General features: G+C 37.0%; 1 protein-coding gene across 1 annotated transcript; it reads right to left on the bottom strand.

Moving 5' to 3' along the window:
* Window positions 1–11,724: 11,724 nt before the first annotated feature.
* SoxB2 (transcription factor SoxB2) lies at window positions 11,725–13,388 on the bottom strand. Its single transcript, NM_214473.1, is given in 2 exon segments — window positions 11,725–12,128; window positions 12,188–13,388. A coding segment is annotated over 1 exon segment (813 nt). The 5' UTR covers window positions 13,225–13,388; the 3' UTR covers window positions 11,725–12,128; window positions 12,188–12,411.
* Window positions 13,389–23,431: the final 10,043 nt, after the last annotated feature.

Here is a 23,431-nt window from a genome sequence, read left to right as displayed (position 1 = left end):
AGTTTAAGAAAATATGCTATAAATTTCACATTCATTCGAGTAGAAATCGTAAATTAAGAATGTCTAAATTAATTTTGTTTCAAAGATTGATTTGTAATCACACAGAAATTCATAAGCAATGACATTAGAAGTTTATGCAATTGTTAAACTAAGATACTGATTCATGAAATTGTAAAAAATTGTTGACGATGTAATTTCCGGAGACTATAAAAATTATATCAAGGAATTACATTTTTAAAAAGGATTTTGTTTTAAAAGTATTATCCATATAGTGTAGGCTTCAACTCCCTACTAACCATTAGTAAGACTTTAATAGTGTTGATGGTGTTAGGTCGCAGGACACCCATTTTAGGGTCGCTTGTACTAGATGCTAATAATTATTTCTCTCTTTAATGCTTTGCCTCTCTGTCCTTCTCTCTCACCATTTCAGACTAGCCCTATTCATGCCTTTCTTTTCTTTTCTTCGGCTGTGTGTACGGTATTCTAGATTTTTTCTTCTGTTTTTGCCACGGAACAAGGCGAGTATTTGTCGAGTCTCCTATTCATCCAAAGTGACAATAGGTTCACTTCAAACTCTCCCCCTCTCAAATGCTTATTTGGTCATATTTGCTCTGACCAAGGCCGCTTGAATCACACTTTGAATGCGCTTCGGGTAAAAGCCATTGACATGTAAATCGGCTAGTATTAGCTGCCATTGTGCCCCTTTCTAAAGACCTTTCAATAGCAACGCCCTCTCTCGCTCTCATTTATTTATTTATGTCATGCGCACCCTTCGCTATTGAAGGCGTTCATGTATTTTTGATTGTGTTGTTATTTTTCCGTTCTGCAAACCTCCCCAAACCACGGGTCCTTTATATAATTAATACGCTGAACAAGCTTGGACAATAGCATTGAAAGGGACTTAGTGCTTGCGAAGTTGGGGCTATTCAAAAGTGGTTTGCAGTACCTTTTGTCCTTTACAATGGCAACACACAAGGCAGGTACAATGGCCACCTCGCCATGAATAGAATGTAAATTCTCGAAGAATGCAAAGACTATCATAGTCGGCTATTCAGGCAACACAAAATAGAAAGCAATGACAAAGCTCAATGCGTGGCTATTTCAATAGCGAATGGAGAGGGAAAGAGGAAAGGCGAAAGGAGAGGGGGGGGGGGGGGTGATAATGAACACCAACCAACGTATCAAGGAGAAGTGCCCTACAGAATAATGTAGCGAGAGCGTGCTAAAAAGGAGAAGAAAGGATTGAAAAGTGCACTTGGTTCATTCTGGCCACCTCAAGGTTTTCTTTGAAACGAATTGCAAGAAGAAAGAAAGATGGAGAGGTTTCGGTATGAAAAGAATCGCACATTTTGTAGGCAGTCAATCGAATTTATCAGAATGATAAGCAATTATGGAGACAGTATCTGATTGGACATAATTATTTTGAGAAGGCCAGGGGCATCGATCGATTGCCCTACCACTTCCAGTTGCCCTGCCCGCACCCACCCCAAAGAAGAAAATCAGTCGATGTATTTGAAGGTGTCGATGCATGGTTATCCACTGATTCATAATTATGTTTAAACAAAATATTTCATGTAAATGCAATTGATTTGTGGTATTTTCTTTTGTTCATAATATAGAAAGAGAAAGAGAGAGAGAGAGAGAGAGAGAGAGAGAGAGGGAAGTGTAAGTGATAATATATATGTATATTATGCAGTTGTATAATAATATATGGGTGGTATTTCCCCAATTAATATAAGTACAAATGAATTTGTATATGTTGAGGTTGAGATTTGGGTAAAGAGAGAGAGAGAGAGAGAGAGAGAGAGATGGAAAAAAAAGGGGGGGGGGGGTTAGAGGGACTATTATGCCTTTGTTGAGGATAACTTTTCAAGTAGTTACAATACTAATTCCAGATAACCAACACAAAGGGTTACTAAAGGAAATGAATTCAAATCATCAACACGTTGAGTCACTTTTTACAGAATAAGAGAAATTCTTTGAAAATAAAAGAGAAACGAACTGAAGAGAAAAACAACACACAGTGTAAGAAAGGGTACAATATGCAATATACGGTAGAAGAAAAAGAATGAGGCCAAGATGGAATTGGTGAAAAGATATTAAATTATTTGTTTGACCAGAACAAAGATGGCAGAAGACTTAATAATGTGACGGTTAACCGCAATACTCAACAAGCGAAGCACCTGAAATTCTGAAAAATTCTTCCACGAATTGCTCATGCTGATACGGAACCGAGTTACACGATCAATATTGCGAAATCTTTATGATTTCTTTTTTGTTGTTGATCAATGGAATTCAGTTTATTTTCCTATGCTTAATTCTCTCTTCTCTCTTCTTCTCTCTGTTCCATATAGTTTTTTTCTCTTTCCTATCAACTTTCTGTTATATAAAATGTAATTCTCATAATAACATCTATAATGTTCTCTCGGTAACTGTGTTAATTTATTATGGGCGTTCCCAACTCAAGCTATGCTTTCCGGGTTTTCGTCTCATGGGCCGTATATGAATTATTCACTGTATACTCTATGCTGAAATAATTGTTACATATATCATGTATTATATACATCGTGTTTCATATTGTACTGTTGAGAAGGAAAACAATGTTAATAATGAATGAATGAATGAATATTCCTCATCTTGCGTTTGCAGTACTTTGTACTAGAAAAATATGACAGCACAGTATTTTGAATATACCTTAGTACATAATGGTTTGCTATGAGCCAGAAGGGCGTTGTTCATACTTTTCTTTGAGTTAATGCCCTTTCTGGCTCTCAACAGACGAGAATCAAAGCGATTCCTTCGTCTGTAATTATTCGTTTATTCAGAGCCAGGTTCAAGTGGGGATGGGGATAAGAAGACGCGAATCATTAGTCGTAAGCTCCGAGGACAATACAATTCGAGTCTTATACAAAGGTGGAGAAACAAACAAAGCCTAATGGTAGTAATTAATCACTCTTAAGCATTTTGAATGTTATGAAGGGTTAATAGGAATGGGAGGTTGTGTTATATAGTTTATCTTTCGTTTGGCCAGGTGCCTGCTCTTTACTTTTCCTTTCTGTTGTTTATCTCTGGTTGTCTCTTGTAATATTATGTCATATATTAATACCAGTTATCGACAACTAGTCGTTTAATTGTTGTTGCTGCTGTTCTTATGTAACTATGTTAGACATGTGTATATTTCATGTCATTTATATTTCATTAAATGGTATACCATAATTGATGCTGATATACTATGCGATGTTTAATTCGAGATAAAAGGATCGGATCAATAAAACATTTAATGTCCCAAAAATATCATTAACCGTGTTGAAGTCATCACTTACCATTACAATAATTGCTTATCATTATACTACCATTACCAGGGCTTATCCTCCCATTAGCGTGATTGTAAGATAACTTGTATTGTGCAACGTTAAAGATTTGCCTTATGCATACAGATTGTAAATCTCACAAAACCAACCCTTTTCTATAATGGGAAATGTAAAAGGTATATTTGTAACTCTCTCATTATGTTAAAAATACTTTATCGGATTCTGTTGAAACCAAAACATGTCTGCGTTTATTTGCATTTATCATGATTATCATGACAATGTCTTGATATTGTATCCCACCTTTCTCTTATAACGAAACAATTTCAAATTAAACAAAGATTAATAAATGTTGATGGGTAAATATAAATATATATATATATATATATATATATACATTTTTTTTAAATATGTTAAAAATTATCTTGAGCAAATAAAACTGCTTTGCACTAGAGCCCTGTTTGCAACTATTGAATAAAAAAATATTACAACACATAATAAAACAAAACAAGATCAAAATTATATTATGATAAAGGAAACGGGTATTAGATTTTTTTATAGCGATACACAATTTAGCTAAAATAGACTTTTATTAATACAGATAAAATCCCACAAAGGGTCAGTATTTCTGGTCAGTTTTCATTTCCCACTATTATCCCAGCATATCATGTATGGCGATAAATGACGTTTAGTAGTACCCCCCCCCCCCCCCCATAAGATATGCGGAAAGCGAGCGTTGTCCTATTTATTCGGAAATGTGTATTAAGGTGAAGGCAAAATATTGAGGAGAAGTCACCGGCTGACGATTTGCATCAGAGAAGATGAAAGAGTGTGTTCGATTAGGATAGGGGAAAGATATAGGCTGGTGTTACAAGCGACGAGACGGCCGATACCCCTCGCTCTTGTTCAGGCTTAAGAGGAAGTAGGGGTTGATTGCGATGGTGATGGTGGCGGTAGGGATGCTGATGGTAGTGGGTGCGATGATGATGATGATGATGATGATGATGATGATGATGATGGTGGTTGTGGTGACGATGAATAGGATGAGGAGGATAATTATAACATTGGTGATGACTTTTCAGGTGCTGATGGTGAACGTTTAGACTTTAGATGGTACCGATGATAATGACGACGAAGATATTGCTGCTGCTGCTGATGACGCTGATGATGATGATGACGATGCTGATGATAATAGTGATGATGATGATGATGACAACGAGGACAACAAATATTATGATGATTTTCATCAAACATGTCAAATGTACACATCTGTGTAACTATGTATATCCAACGGTATTCGCTGCAAAACATCATTAATTCAAGATTAAAAGAATATTATATAATTTTATGCTTTATTCACAAAATCATGATATAAGAGAACGTTTGGATATTGCCAGTAATCTGGAAGAAGAGAGACGGAGAGAGGGTAATAGACAAACATATATATATATATATGCCTATAATATATAATTAGAGAGAGAGAGAGAGAGAGAGAGAGAGAGAGAGAGAGACGGAGCGAGGGACAAATAGTCAAATATAAATATATATATAATAGATATACTAGATCTGAAGAAATCAAATTGAAAAGGGTCATAGTAAGAAGAGAACTCTCAAGGATTTTTATTTCATTTTTTAAGTTAATATTTATATATTAAAAGAGAGAGAGAGAGATAGAGAGAGAGATGGAGAGAGTTGATAGGGAATAGGGAGAGATAAACTATTAGATAAAGAGAGATCGAGAGAGAGAGAGAGAGAGAGAGAGAGAGAGAGAAAGAAGGGAGGAGATGGGAAAAGAGAAAGAGGCAAATAACGATAAATATAGATAGATATATAGAAAGATGGATATATAGTTTAATATAAAGGGAAGAAAGTGAGAGACAAAAGAAGAGGCAGACATAAAGAAACAAGGAGAAAGAACGAAAGAGAGAGTGAGAGTATGAAAAGATTGAAATGACTTAATTGCATATTTGACAAAGGTATTCAAGGTCTCTCGTTTGATAGCGAACGGAGTATAAAGCGAAGCGTTCAAGCAGACTGTGCATAAATGAGTGAATGAGATATTAAAAAGAAAACAATTTCTTACAAAATAATAAAGCAATTCTTTCTCCATTCAGAACCTCAAATTGGAAGTAATTATCCTTGGGAAGCCGAGTGAACACATAACATCTTTCTTTCATTTACGCCTAATTGTCTCGGGCTATTGTCGTAGTCGCAAGCTAATCGAGAAGGAGCTGGGCTTAAACAGGATACGAGCCTTTCATGATCACGGATTGGTTCTTTTGTTTGACGAATTTCATAAACATATAATTCATTGGCAAAAAAAAACACAAGAAAAGTATAATAAGAGAGAATTGTGGTTTAATAAGACGCAAGTGTGTGAAGGCAAAATGGAGAGGGAGAGGGATTCGAGGCGAGGAGAATAGGGAGAAAGCGCGCGCGGTATTCCGAAGAGAAAAGCACACAACCACAATCTGTCGGTGCGATGCCCGATGGTTGAACGCGTGATGATATTGTAGTGGAGACCTTCTGCGAAATATCATTTTCTTTCATGAACGAAAGTGAATATTGAAAAGTGTTTTGTTATTAGTCTTGAACTTTTGATGATGACATCGTTCAAGGTTAGATTAGGATTTGTGAATAGATACGAAACGTAAAATATACGATTATATCCCTCGTCTTCAATTGTGAATACCAAGCATGAATTATATTCCAGTCCGTATTCATATTAATGGTTTCTTTGCCCATTATATCCGTATTGTATTATATTTTAATTGATTAGTTGCCCATAAAAACCACTGTTGTATACAAAATGTTTCAAGTTCCCCCATTATACACGGGCCTTGAGCCCTTGTGAATTGTCTTGAACTTCATTAATTCAACAATGATAATATTATTAATGACACTCAATAAAGCGCAATATCCATCTCTAGAGATGCCAAATTAAAGGCGCGTGCGCAATAGTGTCAATTCAAAGCTCCAAAGATAATAAGTATATATTAAGTCAATGAACTAAAAGTTGACCTCGAAACGGGGAAACTTCATTGGAACCAGCAAAAACAAGGTGTGTCTTAAGTATGGCTTTAAACGTTTGAATAGTATTGGTTGTTTGAAGAGAAAAGGGTAACTTAATCAGCAGAGAAGTTGCTGCTGATGCAAATGCTCCATCACCCAGTTTGTATAATAACAATATAGTGAACAACTGTCATCACTACCACTGTCAGTATCTGTAACACAGTCAACATCATTTCTGTATATTGTAAATAAAAAATGCCAATTACGTACTTCCTTGACACTATGTTCAGGAATTTGCGGGAATTACATTATACTTAGGTTGTTTTGTTTACAGTGTGTAATGATCCGTTGCTTCTTTTCTCAAAATATGTTTCTTAATGTTTGTACTGCTATCTTTCCTTTACATGAAAAATGGTTCTTGACTCTGGTAAACCAACCATCTGTAACAAAGTTACAGATAACTAATTATTCATATATCTGTTTTGTTTTTTGTTATCAAGACTACACTATCCCCATGTTCATTTATATTGCCCCGACTGGAAGTATCCTAAAATCGTTATAATTTTGAAACCCCTAGGTCCAAGCTATTAAGTGAAGAGCATCCCAAACTTGCATGACGATTATCATCACTTCTCCCTCAATGGCCGTCACCATCATCATCTAAAGCGTCATCATCATCATCATCATCATCATCATCATCATCATCATCATCATCATCAATAATATTTATCGCCAGATTTCTGAAGATCGATCACCATCACACCCAGCAATGTGTTGTATCATTTTCATCACCACACTCATCATCATTAACATCATCAACAGCAGCAGCGATAGAACCACCATCATTGTTATCACAATCAACATTATTACCACCACCATCGTCATCATCACCAAAATCATCATCACAATCATTACCATCGCCATAATCATCATCATCACCACCACCACCCTTATCCTTTCATATTCGTTTTCCTGCCAGCTTACACATTGAAAACGTTTTCTCCCGCAGACAGTTTTTTTTTTTTTTTTATAATTTTCATCAAATGTGAAGACAAGTAAAGAACATCCAACTCCAACTCAAGAAAACAAACCTTAAACAATCGAGCAACCATTTACCGTTATTGTATTTTGATTTACTGACTGATTTTTACATTTTCTGTTATGTTTTGTTTCGTTTTGATCGAAGGGTTTGTGAGCTGGAAATATACGCATCATCAATTAAGAACAAGGATGTGCCTCACCATTCTATAACTTGTGACTATTTTTGAAAGGGGAAAACCAAAAAAAAAAAAAATAAAAAAATATCGGCACTCGATTCTTGGACCAAATCAAACAATTAAATTCCAAAATATTGCATTTCAATGCGGGCAGAGGCCTTGTGAACTTTGATCGGTCATAAGATGATCTCAGATAACAACTCTACAAAGTGCAAACAAACTTACTATTTCGAATTAACTAAATTGGGACGCTTATCGCAATTTTTTACAATACCCAATTCTGATAGCATTATAATACGGTAAACATAACTATAGCGGAAGTGCCTCTTCGATTATGGCGTGCACTTTATGTGTTTGGGTATTCATAAAAGATGTTCTTTGTGCTTTGATAAAAATTGTACTCTGTCTAGATATTGGCGGGTCGAGAAAGTTGAAAACGTATGACATAGCAAAACGTCGTGGTCACAGGGGCAATTTGGTGAATTCATGCACGGTGCAATAATTAGCAACTCAATTAGCGCTGTTGAAGATAAAAATATTAACTGGACTGGTTATCTTTTGGATAAATATAAACCGAGTGGTTCTCGATCTCAACTCCTGATGGGATTTTGAGCGACGTCACGGTCCTGAATCGATGTCAAAAGTGCTTAACAAATTGCGTTTGAATCAACTGTTTATATTTGCAAATTGAATGAAATGTATTTGCTATTAGCGGGGTGAATGGAAACCGCATGGTAAATTAATTGCATCCCGCGCGCTTTATCAAGCCAAATAGATTCACCGAACTTTGGGTGATATTCGTATAAATGACTTGTTTAAATCCAGGAAAAAATGTTTAAATTCTGTGTTTACTTAAGTCGTGTTATTTTTTATTGTTATTCCCAGCTCTCTTACATCAACATAATGATGTCTCATTATGTTAACACAATCAAATTGATGTTTAACCTTTGACGCAAATATTGTATTTGAAAGAGTGGTCAATTTGAAGAAAAAAGGAGGAAGTTGTATAAAAATCATTCATCTATCAAATTGGTATCAATGATTCATTGTAACATTACCTGTTTTTAATATATTATAATGTAAGTGCGGCCCTTCACAGCACACAGTCTCATTAACCAAAGTACGTGCTGGGAAGTGCCAAAGGGTCTTAAGAATCAAGTCATTATGCAAAATATTATTTTCGTTATCAAAAGAGAAATATGCAATTTAAGAACACGTTCTTATCTATTCATATAATATCTCTATTCTTATTTAAAACCCCGTTCATGATCAATTATTGAATCTATTAACCAATCAGTATTGTGACTAAGGAAAGTGGTATGTCGTCTATAATTGTGAACAGAATACTGACTGAACTGCTCGAGTCGACATGGTTTTAGAATTTCTAAAAGCCTTTGCCTACAGACTAATGATATGAATTCACTTCATAGTTGACTATTAAGAATAAATCTTACACATGAATGCACATGTATACATCGAAGTGTTAAAAGGAAACAATCAGAAAGTTAAAAGAAATTTCTCAAAATTAATATTTTGTCAAGATTCAAAAGTTTCTTCACAAACAAATATCAGATTATTTTGTTATTTGGGAACAAACATTTCCTGAATACTAAGAGGCTATGGATTTTATTAGAAAGAAGGAGAGAGAGAGAGAGAGAGAGAGAGAGAGAAGGAAAGAGGCAATTAGAAACAGGCGTTTCAATTCACGTCAGACCCTTGGGCTAATTGCACTTACAGAATATATACACAACTCTCAAATTCAAAAGTTAAATATCGACATAATTTAGATTCGACAATCACACATCATCAAAAAAATTGTAATAGTTGGTTTTACGAGACATGATCATGTGACAATTGCTTGTCTTATTGTAAGACTTGGCTCTGAGTTTTATACCATTAACCAAACTCCAAACTTCGACCCTAGACCAAACACTATACCTAACCCTAGCCCTAAATGTAACCTGAGCCCTAATCGTACCCCGCATCCTAACCCTATAGTTCTACGAGAATTAATAAAGTCCGGAGCAATTGTCATTTGAGTATAATATAGAGTACCAATTTAAAATTCGAATTTGGAAAGCGTAAAAAGCTAAAATCTCAACTTGATAATCACCCAAGTCATTATGCATACACTCATGATGTAATAGTTCAATCACACTGCACTCATACTCGTGTTCCTTACTCATACATCGCTATTATCCAATATCACACATAAACATATTGATTACAAAGTTGTGGGAATTACTATATAAACTACATGAGAACAACGTGGCATTTCTGTGTTTCGTGTTTTTAATCACCATTCAAAAAAAGACAAAAGAACTGCATACAATGTATTATCGCGACAATCGTTTAAATCTCACAACAAAATTCCAAACATTTTCGCTTTTCAGATATGACAATGGTTTTTGTCGATTGCGTTCCTCTTTGCAAATTGAACTAAAAATTCTGACGGACTAAAGGAATTCCCGCTTACATCCTTTTCAAGTATTGTCGTCGAGGACAATGTGCTATGCAAAAAGGGGAAGAAAACTTTAAAAGCCCAACATTCATTTCTAAAGGTGCATTACATGACCTGTTTGTAATACCCGAAATAAAATACATGAAAAACTGTGCGTAGTTACTTTGAAGTAAAGCATATCTCGAAATACATATAAAATTTAATGATTTTCTCACGACTGTTCTTGAAAATACAGGAAATTAAATGTTTCCACATTAATAAATTAAGTTGCAAAGATACGTTAATACAATTCTTCACCCATTTCCTCAACAATAATATCTCTCATCTGGATTAGTGAAATAATTTACCGAGTACATCTTCTTCGTCAAACATTGACTTGTCAAAACTTGGAAATAATTTTGTTAAAAGAAAAGAGGAACAAAGCTGTTATCCCATCAAAATGTCACTTTTGAACCAATTTTTGGTAAAACAAGCGAAAACGTCGATCCATAAAATATTCTTTTTACAAAGACTTTACAAACTGTACACTTTTCCCATCTATTAGTACTTATACTGCATATCTGACTTGTCGAATCAATATATCTGACACAAAAATTAGTACACTTTTATCATCATAGAATATTCGAGTACTGATCATAAGCCAGAAATTGAAATAATAATAACGAAAATAAAGTTGAGAAAAAGATGGACTGCTCTTTGCAAAAAGCTGCCTCTGTCAAGGTCGGTTAGAATTACCTGGAAATCATAGAATGATAGCTCATTACAAACCGAATTGGTCTCACTCTGAGGTAAATAATGTATAATTATGATTGAATTAATAATATTCCATATATATAAATAAGCAAATTAAGAATTATGGTTTTCATCCATTCCAAGTCAAAAATGAAATTGCGTGGTGATAATATAGCAGTGTTTACTGCATATATTTCAGAAAATTATCGTCACATCAAAAACATGATCACGATTGTATCATTAATTTCTCAAAAAATGCACACGATTACATATTAGTCGTAGGTTTGACCAAATAGAATTGTTGACTACACGAAATAATTGGAGCATATTAGAGAATAGAATATCAGCTGAATTCGATGTGAATTCTTTATCATTATGTGCTAACTTAAGAATAGATTACATCTTTATAGAAGTTCAATTGACTCGTCTCTTTTTTATACAACATTTGTAATTTCATATTCCATACCATTGAAACGTATAACAGAACAAAACTTTGAAGTCGAAGTTTATAAAGTTGTATTTCTCCAAACGAAAATGATAGAATTCGACAGGAAATCGTTTTTTGCCCAAAATAAGTAGTTTCCAAAATATATACACAACAGGGCATATCGAGTATAAACGATTTGTTCCAATAAAAAGAAAATCTGCACCAAATTACAGTTGTGTAAATCTGTTAGTCACAAATGATATTAACACATTAAGCTGTATGTTTGGCTAAACATCATTATACCCGTTTTAAGAAGGAAAAGAAAATATTCTCAAATGTGTTGCACAGTCCTTGTTGACATGCTATTTCTATTTCATTATATTCACATGCACTTCATGATTTCAAACTATGAATTTATTAAGAATATTTCTGAGCTTGTGTCCAAAAAAAAACAAAGGACATCAACAATAACAACGAATAATAGAAATAATAAGCACCTGGATGTTTGCTTTTAATATGAAATTGTCTAATAATTCAGAACTTTTAATACATCCCCGGATGCTTGTTTTTCAATAAAGTTTTTTGTTCCAGTTGAGGACACTTTTACCATGAGATACTGCATTTTCTAATCATAAACGAAATAGAAAATGACACTGCATTTCTGTGGGGGTGATACCCGAAGTAAATCGAGTTATAAGCATAATAAATCCTCTTAAAATCATGTTTGATATTAACAGTTTACTTTAACAACAACGGAATTACATTTTAAAGAAAGATTCAAAAGAAATAATGGTCACCCATCAATTAGACAGCCATGTAGACAGCATGTAATAAAGAAAGCACTTGACAATACATGCTCTTGTAAATGTAAAACCAAAACAAAGTTATGAGGCAGCAATCATTATTTTCTGTTACTTCTCTTATCTTAATCCTCCATGATTCTTCATTTCGTCAAAACTGAACAAAATAGTAATTTTCGTTAAAACAGGATAGTGCAAATGTCACCAAAAGAAATACAAATGGAACAAGTGTTACAATAGCAAAATAATAGATTCAGAAAAGGGAAAAGTTTCACCGGGGAAAAAAAAGGGTTCTTTCTCACCGGGTCGTTTAAGTTCTGTAAATCTGTGCCTTGTTGAAGTATGCCGGTTAAATACAAGCACCATTTTTTGTCGAAATGTCTCGTTATTAAACATGGTCGTTTGTGGCAATAGAGTTCTCAAAGCAGCACAGATTTGAAAGTGTCTTTTGGCATTAGAGAGCCGTCGCCGCTGTCGGTCTTGTCGGTAGGGGCATGGTTGGCCGAATCGCTGGGTGAGTTGGGCCGTAGGGCTCCATGTCGGGTTTCACGAGGATGTACGCCACCGGTCGCTGCACACCGTCTTGGCCGGGCCAGGCGGGGTAGGGCATCATGTACGGTTGCGCTGAGTAACCAGCTGCTGCTGCTGCTGCGGCCGCTGCTGCAGAACCGCCGGGTAACTTTCCAAACGCACTGCCGGGGACTGCTCCGGCCGAGGTAGGGTACATATGGGGTGGAGGGTACAGCGCTGGATGATGGGGAAAGTCTCTGATCAGTGATGTCGGAGATTCCAGTTTTTGAGCGTGTTCCAGCACAGAGTATTGGCTAGCTGCTGCCGCTGCCGCCGCGGCGTGATGTTGATGCGATGACAGGTACGTACGTGCTTTCTCTGCCGATGCCATGTTCATGATGTCGGCCTGCGATGTGGCTACCTGGTACGGCGACGACGTCGGAATACAGGGGATCGGGAATGCATACTTGTCTCGTTTCATCAACGACTTGGGTTTGCGACGTGGCCTGTACTTGTAGTCGGGATGCTCCTTCATGTGTAGGGCTCGTAGCCTCTTCGCCTCGTCGATAAATGGCCTCTTATCATCCTCAGAAAGCAACTTCCATTCGGCTCCTAACCTCTTGCTGATTTCGGAGTTGTGCATTTTAGGGTTTTCCTGAGCAAGTTTCCTCCTCTGTCCTCTTGACCAAACCATAAAGGCATTCATGGGCCGCTTCACGTGGTCGGTCCCCTTCCCCATCGCAGAGTCCATCATCATGAAGTCGGATGCTGGCTTTCAAAACAGAAGAAAAAGCAACAATGATGAAAATGAAGAAAAGTTACTGGAGAGGTAGATTGGCGAAGTTATACTATAGTATAGGCAGAGTCCCAGAAAGGCTTGTGCTCGAAATCCGGCATGCGAGCGACAGATTATAGACTTATGAATTCCTTATCTATGCCTGGTCCGTTTAAGTAGTGCTTATTGGCATACAATCTGGAAACAGAATGCAAAGTGAAGAGTCAGATGTAAGATAGTATTCAAGAAGAGGTTAAGTTCAAATACTTCTTCACAAGCGGGCAACCATAGAGCATTATACCGAGGAGTTGTAATAACATGAATAATATACACGTAATAGAATAATGAAAGCGATGCTTGTCCAATAAAGAGGCGGCCCTACTCACGCATGTAATGAATAGGCGTTTCGCGCACACTGATTGGAGCAACTTGTCAAAAGCACAGCAGGTGCTGCATAATTCATATGCAAATCACACCACTTCTGTCCGCAGGCTCCGCCTCCCTGCCTCATCGGTCCGCCTACCTGTTGACAACAAACCAGATGATTGGTTGAATGCCGAGCAAACAAAATGGCTTCATTGTTTTGCCTGTTTCGGCATGAAGGTACGTCAAACTTCGATTGTCTTTTATTGTTATTGGATGAGCTATTTGACTTCCGATATTTCTGATTGTTATATTAGATGAGGTGCTTTCATTTTGTGAAATCAGAAGAGATGACTTATTTTATTTGACTCATAAATGCTAATTCAGTGGTGAGCAAAGTGCACATGTTTTACTACAGCCCCACATGCTTCATAATTTGATGTCTAGAAATTGAATACTCGTGAGTCGTAGTAGACTCCTCGATCTTATTCTTACCAGACTTTAACAGGTTTTCAATTATTTCAGCATGCCTCAGTCAGATGTATAATGACAAAGTAGATCTAATTTATAAATCTCTGAAATATTTTCATGCTTCCAATCCAATTTATGGACAGAACAGATCATAGATCTAGAGGTAGACCTCCCTTTGCGACAGCCACCCACATTAAAAAAATATGGGTAGGCCTACACATAAGCTTAGAACATGTAGGGCCTAGAATGATATATCTAATAATTATATGATATATAAAACATGATAAAATAGGGTTAGGGGTGGATTTTAAGTGGCTGTCGCAAAAGGAAATCTTTCCGATCGTAGACCTAATCAGCTGATCAGGATTCAATATCAATTATCACAAATATCAGACTGAATTAGCTTGGGCTTGGCCTTACTTCCTTAGATTTTTGTAATGAACTAGATAAGGGCTAGATGAAAATATGGAACATGATATTGATATCCACTAGCCTTAATTGGCACCCATACCCCTGCATGAACTTGAAGCATGATGTAAACAAAACTTTTGTAATCGCCCATTCTTGCACCAGTATGAAAATGAACCCTGCAAACTACCTTCAGAGTTTGCTAGGCTTGCAGGGAGTTTACTTAATTCAGGGAACTCTGCACTCTGCCTGCGCTTTTTTTGCTATATTAGGCATAGCATATTATTATAGGTCCTCTGAAGAGAATAGACCCTCCTGAGCCTTACATTTTTTATTTTTATAGTCCTTATGTGTGTTGTAAGTTACAAGGGGGAAGTAGCCTGCCATTACATCACTGATTCAACCAATTTAATGAGCCCATACCTGAAGTTATTACAAAATTCAAACGTAGGACTCTCATTTTTTATCCAATTTCACTATAACTTTCACCTGTCTACTTCTCTGATTTGTTCTGCTTTCGTCTGGAGTAGTTTGCTCTCAAGGATGGACTCTCCTTTTAAGTGATTGCATTGACAATTAATTATTCTGTTTTTAAACTTGGCCTTTACTGAAATTTACCCTTTTTTGTTGAGTGCTGTGTTCATTAGGTGATAGTGTGTCACACCTTGTAAGGCTTACGAAATGGAAGTGGGTTTGAATGAGGGGTATGGATGATCAGCTTTAGAGGTCCTTAGCCCTAGCTATCAACATCAATATGACACACTCCTCAAGGCTGCAGTGAAATACACCACTTTGTTACAGGCATCAATTATTCAATTTCCCATTCTTTGTGAGCTGAAAGAGCTTCATGCACCCCACTGATAGGCAGATGCTGGAAAACAAAAGCTTGTCAATGGGGTGATGCTAAAAAATGGTAGAAAGAAAAAACAGAGTCCCTGCTCTACAAAGGGCATTCAATAAGTCCATGGCCATTCATGACCATCCCAGGCGGGAGTAATGCCTGGATACATACACACCAGTCAATTGTTCGACTCTAGGGGCAAATTGAATTGAATTAGACCGTGGACAAGAAGCGTTGTGTTTGCCCAAAGTCACTTATTCCTCATCCTAAACAATCACTTCAGAAAAGAAAGCAACTAATCCCATTTTCCAGAAGCTTGATGAGATTATAAATGCAAAGGTGAAAGAAGAAAAGAAAGGACCGGACAAAACCAGAAAGAAAAAAAAGAGACTCAATGGGCGAGGAAGTGGATGAATGGAGAGTGTAAGAGGCGTGTCAATCCGGTAATGAATTGGTATGAGGTCTCTATTTACTCTGCCTTTTGTCTGCCTCTCATAACTAGGGTATACTCTGGATAGCCTGACAATTGATGAATTACCTGATGAATTGAGTCCTTGCCATCAAAGGGATTTCTCGTTATATCTCACTTTGTCATTCAAATTTGTCCCTACAAGAAGCTATTGTGCTCCAGGAAGGGAACTAGGGTATTAATTTAGAAATTATGATTAGCTATTGATATTGTGTCCGATGAAGATGATGGAACAAGATGGCTTCACAATACCTGCTATTTTGACATATATGGTTGGAAATAGAAGGATGTTAACTAAAGTACACACTTTGGGCTCTGAATACAAAAATAGATTACTAATGGTAAATAAGGGTTCTTTAAGAAATAGTATTTCTCTTGACTTCTGGGGGGGGGGGGGGGGGGTAACATCTTAAAACATACCTCTACAATTCTTTGTCCTGTTCTTAGAATAAGGGACAGTGCCTTGTATCCTCTAGAAAGGCTGCTGTATAGCTATTATTATCATCATTATTCAAAAAAATAATTTTCTGATGTGTATTTGCTGATGTGTAACCGAGCAAAAACTGATGAAATTTGTTCTTCTTGTAGATGAAGTATTGAGGGTGATTCAATATTTTTGTGTAGCTGGTTCCCATTCAATTCCTCTAATTTGTTCTCATTGTCTACTGTTCCCATTGCATTTTTTCATTTTAATGTAATATTATTATTATTATTATTATAAATTAGAGGTAAAGAAACACCCGCTATAAAGAAAGAAAAATTGTTTTCCAGTTAATTAATTGCTTCAAAATAGAGGAGGCATGTGTGAGCTTAATATCAGTTTTGAGATCTATCTCAATTAATTTGATAATTAAATTGAATTTCCATTTTTTGCCAATTTAGAGCAGCTTTCTTCAGTTTCTTGTATTGACTGTAGGAACACATTAAATCCAAGAGACCAAGCTCTAGATCTTGGGATCTCGTCTTAATTTCCCCCAAAATAAACTTGTCTTGAATGCCTGATTGAGCTGCAATTATAAACAAATCCCCGCTGGATTTCTTGTGTTACAATTAGTGGCCTTTCTTTTGTGTTGAATATGTGGAAAGAGATATTCCATGTAAATCGGAGGAGCTGTTCACGAAGAGAACTGCAAATTACAGGGAGATGAGCTAGAAGATGAGCCCTGGGCATAGGAAATGGCTGTCAGTTACGATAGCTTTGAGATTGGTTGCGATTTGTTGTCGTTGAAGACAAGATAGATGACGCAGAAGTATTGTAGAAGAATGCGAGAATACCTGGGGGCAGGATAATAAAGCTTGTATGATGATGGTTTTGACCGTATTAGAAAGAAGAATAGTACTAAAGCTATGAAGAACTACCATGTCGGAGCAAAAAGTACTCATGGGACAGTGCAATTAGATTTTTTTTTTAAAGAAGGAGAGGGAGAGTAGAATTTTATTTCTTTTTTCTTTACTATAAAGTACTACCATGTCATAGCAAAAAATTACTTGTGGGACATTGCAATTAGATGTATTAAAAAAAAGGAGAGAGAAGAATGCTATTTTTTTCATGACTGAAGAACTACCATTTTGTAGCAAAAAGTACTTTTGGGACTTTGCAATAAGATTTTTTTAAAGAAAAAGAAGGAGAAAGAAGAAAGACTCTGACAGATTTAAGAAAGATTTTGATGGATTTAATGATTAAATGGTCAGCATGAGTTGGACCTGAAATGATTTGATGTTGATGAAACAGAAGCAACATTTGATAATAACATGGTACACGTGAGACATTGCAGTTAGATGAGAATGATGAACATGATCGCAGCTACTTTTGAAAAATCGACCTAGGGCATTTCAAAAGACATGTGCATCACCTTTTAAAATGTGTGCACATGATAATAATGTGCTATGTATACTCTGAACATGATTTCTATGGGATATATAGTAGGGTAGTTAAATTTCCCTTAAGTTTTTTTTTATTTTTTAAAATGGTTGCTATTCTGATGATGCAATAAATAGAAAAAAAGGAGAAGGTGCAAAGTCAAACTTGTCAAATGAGAGAAAGAAACAAATGTCAAAAGAGAGAAAGAAAGAGAATACATAAAAATCATTATGGGGAATTAAAAGGAGAGGGATGAGTGAGAATCGGAGTGAGTGAGTGCAATGAGCGAGGAGAGAGAGGAGGAGGAGGAGGAGGGGGATGGGAGGAGAAGGAGAGAGAAAAGGGTGGGAGAAAGCAAGGATGGAGAAAGAGGATGGGAGAGAGGAATGATGGAGGGAACGTTTAGTGAAAAGACCCAAAGATTAAATCCAAAGAGTAGAAAAGGCAAATAAGAAATGTGAAAAGAGTAAATGGGTTTAAAATGTCAAATTTAACAATTGAACTTCCAATTTGAAAAAGGACATATTATCAGAGAGAAAAAACCTAGCAAATATAGTCTAAAACTAGTATTTCAAAAATAGTAAAAAAACGATGCAGATAATATGATTTTTAAAAACTATTTCCAACTTTAAACTTTTCATCAATGTTTTGTTTCAATTTTTTTGTTGTTGTTGTTGGGTTTTTTCCATAAGAAAATAGAGCAAAAATAGTCTATTTTTTAAGAAACACCATAAAATATAGTGAATAATAGCCCCCCCCCCCCATATATTTTTTGCATGCTAAAAACGACCAAGATAGATACAATCCTCATGATGCATGGAAGAGTAAAAAATCTCCTTGTGCCATAACATAATATTTATTTAAGATGTGGATTAAAACACAAAACTTCCCACAAGAAGAACCATCAGCTAACCAAGAGAAGTCCAGAAAAAAATACCATTTTGAACTTGTCTATGATGTTCAAGTCAGATAGGTCAATGGGCGAATCCTGACAAATTGCAACCTGGTCGATAACAATAACAGGTTCTAGATTGAAACGAAGAGCTCTGTCCCATGGGCAGTGCCAATCTATACCGTTTTATGTCATTGAATTACTCCCCACTATCAAATTTTCCTCATGAAAGTAGATAACCAAAGTGAAATGTTTAAAAGAAGAGAGAGAGAGAGAGTGAGGGACTGGGAAGGGGTGGGGGCTGCGACGAAAGAGAGAGAGAGAGAGAACAAAAATCTGTATTAAGATGGGACTCTCTAATGAAATAAGCTTATTGGATGAGCCGCGGACAATTTCATTATCATTGATAAAAAGAGCGGATGATCGGGGAGATGGTGAAAAGAGATCTAGGGGATGTGTATTGGTAAAAAGAGAGCATCGTTTTCTGCTTATTCCCGCCAGCAAGGGGGTTTGTGTTTTTATTTTCACTGCAGGGTAATTCAATATGGAACAAGACACGGGCTGGGAGGGGACGGAGCTGGCAAACCCAATCAAGCAAACAACCAGCTTGAAGCGTCATTTTCGCTGATTACTTGACAAACTAGAGCAGCGTTCACACGACCACAAACCCAACCCTGACAACGCTTGCGAAACCGTGTTGCCAGAAACATGTAAACATGCTATGATATTTTCTCCTTTTCTGACTACAGTGAAATATAAACATTAGCGATTTTTAATGTTATAAATTTGAAAATGTTTTGTGATAAAAACATTTCTTACTATTAAGAGGGATATGAAATCCAGTATTTTGTTTGAAAAAACATAAAATTAGGATCATAGACAGGGTCTTAAATGTGCATTTTGCTGTAAGATAACCATTGACGCCATTGGAAATTATATTCGGTTTATTATAGCACTTGTCCAAAAACCCTAGTAAAGCAAATGTGTAACACCTAGCAGATGGCAGGGCTCGACATTACCTGCAATTAGCGGTTGTTCTGGTTACCAAATTTAACTGATTTTGGTTTTTGGCAGTGCTCCACACTAAACTTTTTAAAAGTCTGTTTGCATGAGCCCTATGTAACACATTAATAATTTTTTTTTTTTTTTTTTTTTTTTTTTTTTTTTTGGGGGGGGGGGGGGGGGGTCGAGACCTAGATTTTGTGTGTCCATGTTTCCTGGGTGGCTATAAGCGTCGAGCCCTCTTTTGGGAAGGGTCATTTACGTGCTTGCTCGATGGCATATTGCGGCTGTTCGGGCAAGGGGATTTGTAGCCCCTATCACACGTTAGTCAAAACCAAGTGTGAACGAGGCGAAGGAAACTTGCCAATGAGCGCCCCCGTTAGCCACATTTAGATCCAGGAATCAGCGACATTATCTCGATGTTATTTGATCCCGTTTTACCTAATAAATCCTAGCGCCCGATACGACAGCAATTGATTATTAAATCAAGTTATAGCCCCAGCAATGTTTGCTAATTCACCAAGTGTAAACACCGGGGCAAAGAAGTTAACTTGTAAGCCCATGGTCTGAAAAAAATATGAAGTGGAGGGTGGAAAAAAAGAGAAGAAAGATTGTGAAGAGGTTCACAGAGGAGGGGAAATTCTTAAGAAAATATGGGAGAGATTCGTCAAAGGCCATGTTTGGGACTTGATTATATTTTTGTTGCACCACTGAAAATCAGGTAGTGGAAAACTAGCGCTATTTAGAATTGATTTTGTACAATGCGACTCTCTGTGTTGTCCTTTCGACATGATGTGTATTTGATTACGACAATATGACTCTTGCTTGTGCGTGTTTTGATTTATCTGGATGTAGAAAACCAGTTTGTTTAATGCAGCCTTGGATTTAGTTCTCTCTCGTTCGATGCGATCCTAATTCTTTTTAATGGAATAAGTGAATTTTAGTTTGATCTTAGAGGCGGTGTATTGGTGGATAGAGTGTTATGCAGAGAGTGAAATTTGAAAGTAATTTGTTGGCTTGGCACAACAGTTGATCAAGGATGCCAATTCTAGCAAGGATTGGTCCAAATTATGATGATGATTATCATTGTTTTTATTTTCTTGTTGTTGTCATTATCAATATCCGTGTAATGAAGTGAGCCATGGCACATGACAAAAACTGGCCAGTTTTTTTATTTAGCTTGAATGATATACATTTGACTTTAGTAAAAACCTAAATCAAATGTTTGTTTTTTCCCTAAAATAGAAAGGGAAATATTAAAGTGAAAGAGCAAACTACCCCAAAGGGCCTATGGAAGTGCTAGTCTACTTCACTGCTGTCTCAGACCCTTCATTTTGCATTATGGCTGAAAAGGGTCTGTAACTCTGTTCCTGCAGTTGCAAAGTAGTGGATATATTATCCCAAGTTTGTATGAAAGGAAATTGGGAGAGTAGTCAGGAGCCGTAGCGACGATATCACATTGTCATGCTGCTCTGCAGGCCAGGGGGTGCGTCATGTGCTCTGACGTGCTCCTGGTCGGTGCCAATAACCTTGAATGGAATACCATAATGGGCTCATCCTCTTACATCTGCTCACTATCTCTCATCTAGCAGTCCTCCCTCCCCTCTCTTTACCCCACTCCTCCCCCTCCCCCTCCCCACTTATTTCTCTGTCACCCACACCCCTGTCCCCCACTTTGCTTTGTACTCCTACCTCCTCACATTCTCTATTCTCCACCCTAATCCTCATCTACTTTATTCTGCCTTTTGAGAGGGACTCCCCAAAATTCACAACTTTTATCATGCAGAAAATGGCATACTTGGAGTTATAGCCCTCCAAAATAAAAAAAAAAATCTTGTGAAAGCTACGCCTACGGTTGAAGTAGTTGTGACACAATTTTGCAGAAAATAGATTTTCCCCGCAAACACGTGCCCTTGACCAGACTGTTTCACAGCTTCTTTGAATTTTGAAGCTTGAAGGTTACCTCGCAGTATCTGAGAAATCTTGACCACGTTTGACCTGCCTTAAAGTGAAAGTGCAAAATGTAGCTACTATTGGACGGCTCTTCCAACTTGAATATTAGATGGAGATGAGTCAAAGAATCAGGAAGAGGGGGGAGGGAGTTGTGACTCTTCTTTTCTTGGATGGGAAGGGGTAGAGAGAGAGAGTTAGAAAGAAGGAGACAGAGAGAAGAGAGAGAGAGAGAGAGAGAGAGAGAGAGAGAGAGAGAGAGAGAGAGAGAGAGAAAGGGATAGAGAGAAAAATAGGGGGATAGAGAGGAGGGAGAGAAGTAGAGAGAGAAAGAGAGCAAACTGGGAGTCAGAGAGAGGGGTGAATTGGAAGAGGAAGTTGTGAGAGATGGAAGAGGAGGGGTTGTGCTTCTTCTTTTCCTGAAGGCTTATGGGAGTTCAAAAGGGTCTAACAGTAGGAAATTAACATTAAAATCCACGAGAGAGAGGGTGAAGTGGGGGGGGGGGGGGATTGGTAGATTGATGAGTAAAGGAATTTAGCAGGAGAGGGGAAAGGAGGGAGGGGGTTGTAATAATTCTTTTCTTTCAGGCTTGTAAGAGTTCAAAAAGGTTAACAGTAGGAAATCAACATTAACATCTGAGAGAAAGAGAGAGAGAGAGAGGGAGAGGGTGAGATTGGTCCGTGCAGCATGCGCTACATGGAGGGAAGGAGGAGGGACTCGACTCTGGGCTAAATTCAGAGCACGCTGCGTTCATTCTATCTGCCGACCTCGTGTGACCCGAGTCGAACATGAAGCGCCGTGACAGTCCACCCTGCCCCGGTGCACCTTAGAGGAAGGGAATTCTAGCGGCAGAGGTTCCCGTGATGAGTATACAGGCACTCCATGGGCAACCAGCGGGCTGTCTTTATTCTCAAAAACATTTAGGGGCAATGAACGAAAGTCCTTGAAGCCACACATGCACCCATGTGCGCTGTCAGGTCGGGTACGAGTTTACGCATTAGGACAAGTTATTTTAGTCAATGTCAGCTACCCTATTCGGTTGTTTGTTGTTATTTATTCACATGATCCACCCGTACATATGGTACATTTGTATGGGATGTCATTTGGGTGTACACTGAAAGGGCGGGTTGTAGCAGGAACATGGCATAGTTACTGGTGACCCGGCATTCGATGTGGGAACATTTGGTCAGAGCATTATTTTGGCAAAGATACAGGGTTACGTTAAGGTTGCAATTGACCTTTTAACATTCATCTCTTGATTTCTTTATTCATTTGTTTATTTGTTTGTTTGTTTTTTGTTGAGTGATTGTTTATTGATTCATTCTTTCATTTTTACATTCATTCATCCATCCATTCATTCATTCATTCATTTATTTATTTATTTATTTATTTATTTATTTATTTATTTATTTATACATTCATTCAAACATATATTCATTTATTTATTTATTTAACCAATTAGTCATCATTAAGTCATTTATTTACTGAATTATTTTTCTCTTATAAACGTTCATTAACTTATTCATTCATTAATTTATTTGTTAAGATTCATTTATTTGGGCTTTTATCATACAGGTTGTTCCCTTCTGGACATAAACATAACCTTTACAGTTTACAAGAGAATGCTGGTAGTTTTAGGGTGAACGTTAGGGCTAGTTAAGGCTACTGTTTAGTCCAGGGTTCCTGTTAAGAATTTTATTATTGTAGGATATTGACCACAGAGCAACTCTCATGACAGCATTTGTTGTTGAACCAGCTTGCCTACATATCCTTTTATTATACCTTTTCCCCTCTCTTTTCTCTTTGCAGATCATTCTAAATTGAAACTGTGGCATCTTCCAGCTTCCATCTGTAAAGTGCTATCTTGGTGGAAATGCTATTCATCTTGGGTTGTAAGTATTGGACTCAAGGCCCTGTAAGCTGAAAGGGCA

The sequence above is a fragment of the Strongylocentrotus purpuratus genome, unplaced genomic scaffold (assembly GCF_000002235.5).
Source record: "Strongylocentrotus purpuratus isolate Spur 01 unplaced genomic scaffold, Spur_5.0 spur5_scaffold_12, whole genome shotgun sequence".
In the NCBI taxonomy this organism is placed as follows: Eukaryota; Metazoa; Echinodermata; class Echinoidea; order Camarodonta; family Strongylocentrotidae; genus Strongylocentrotus; species Strongylocentrotus purpuratus.
This window is presented reverse-complemented; position numbering and strand designations above follow the sequence as displayed.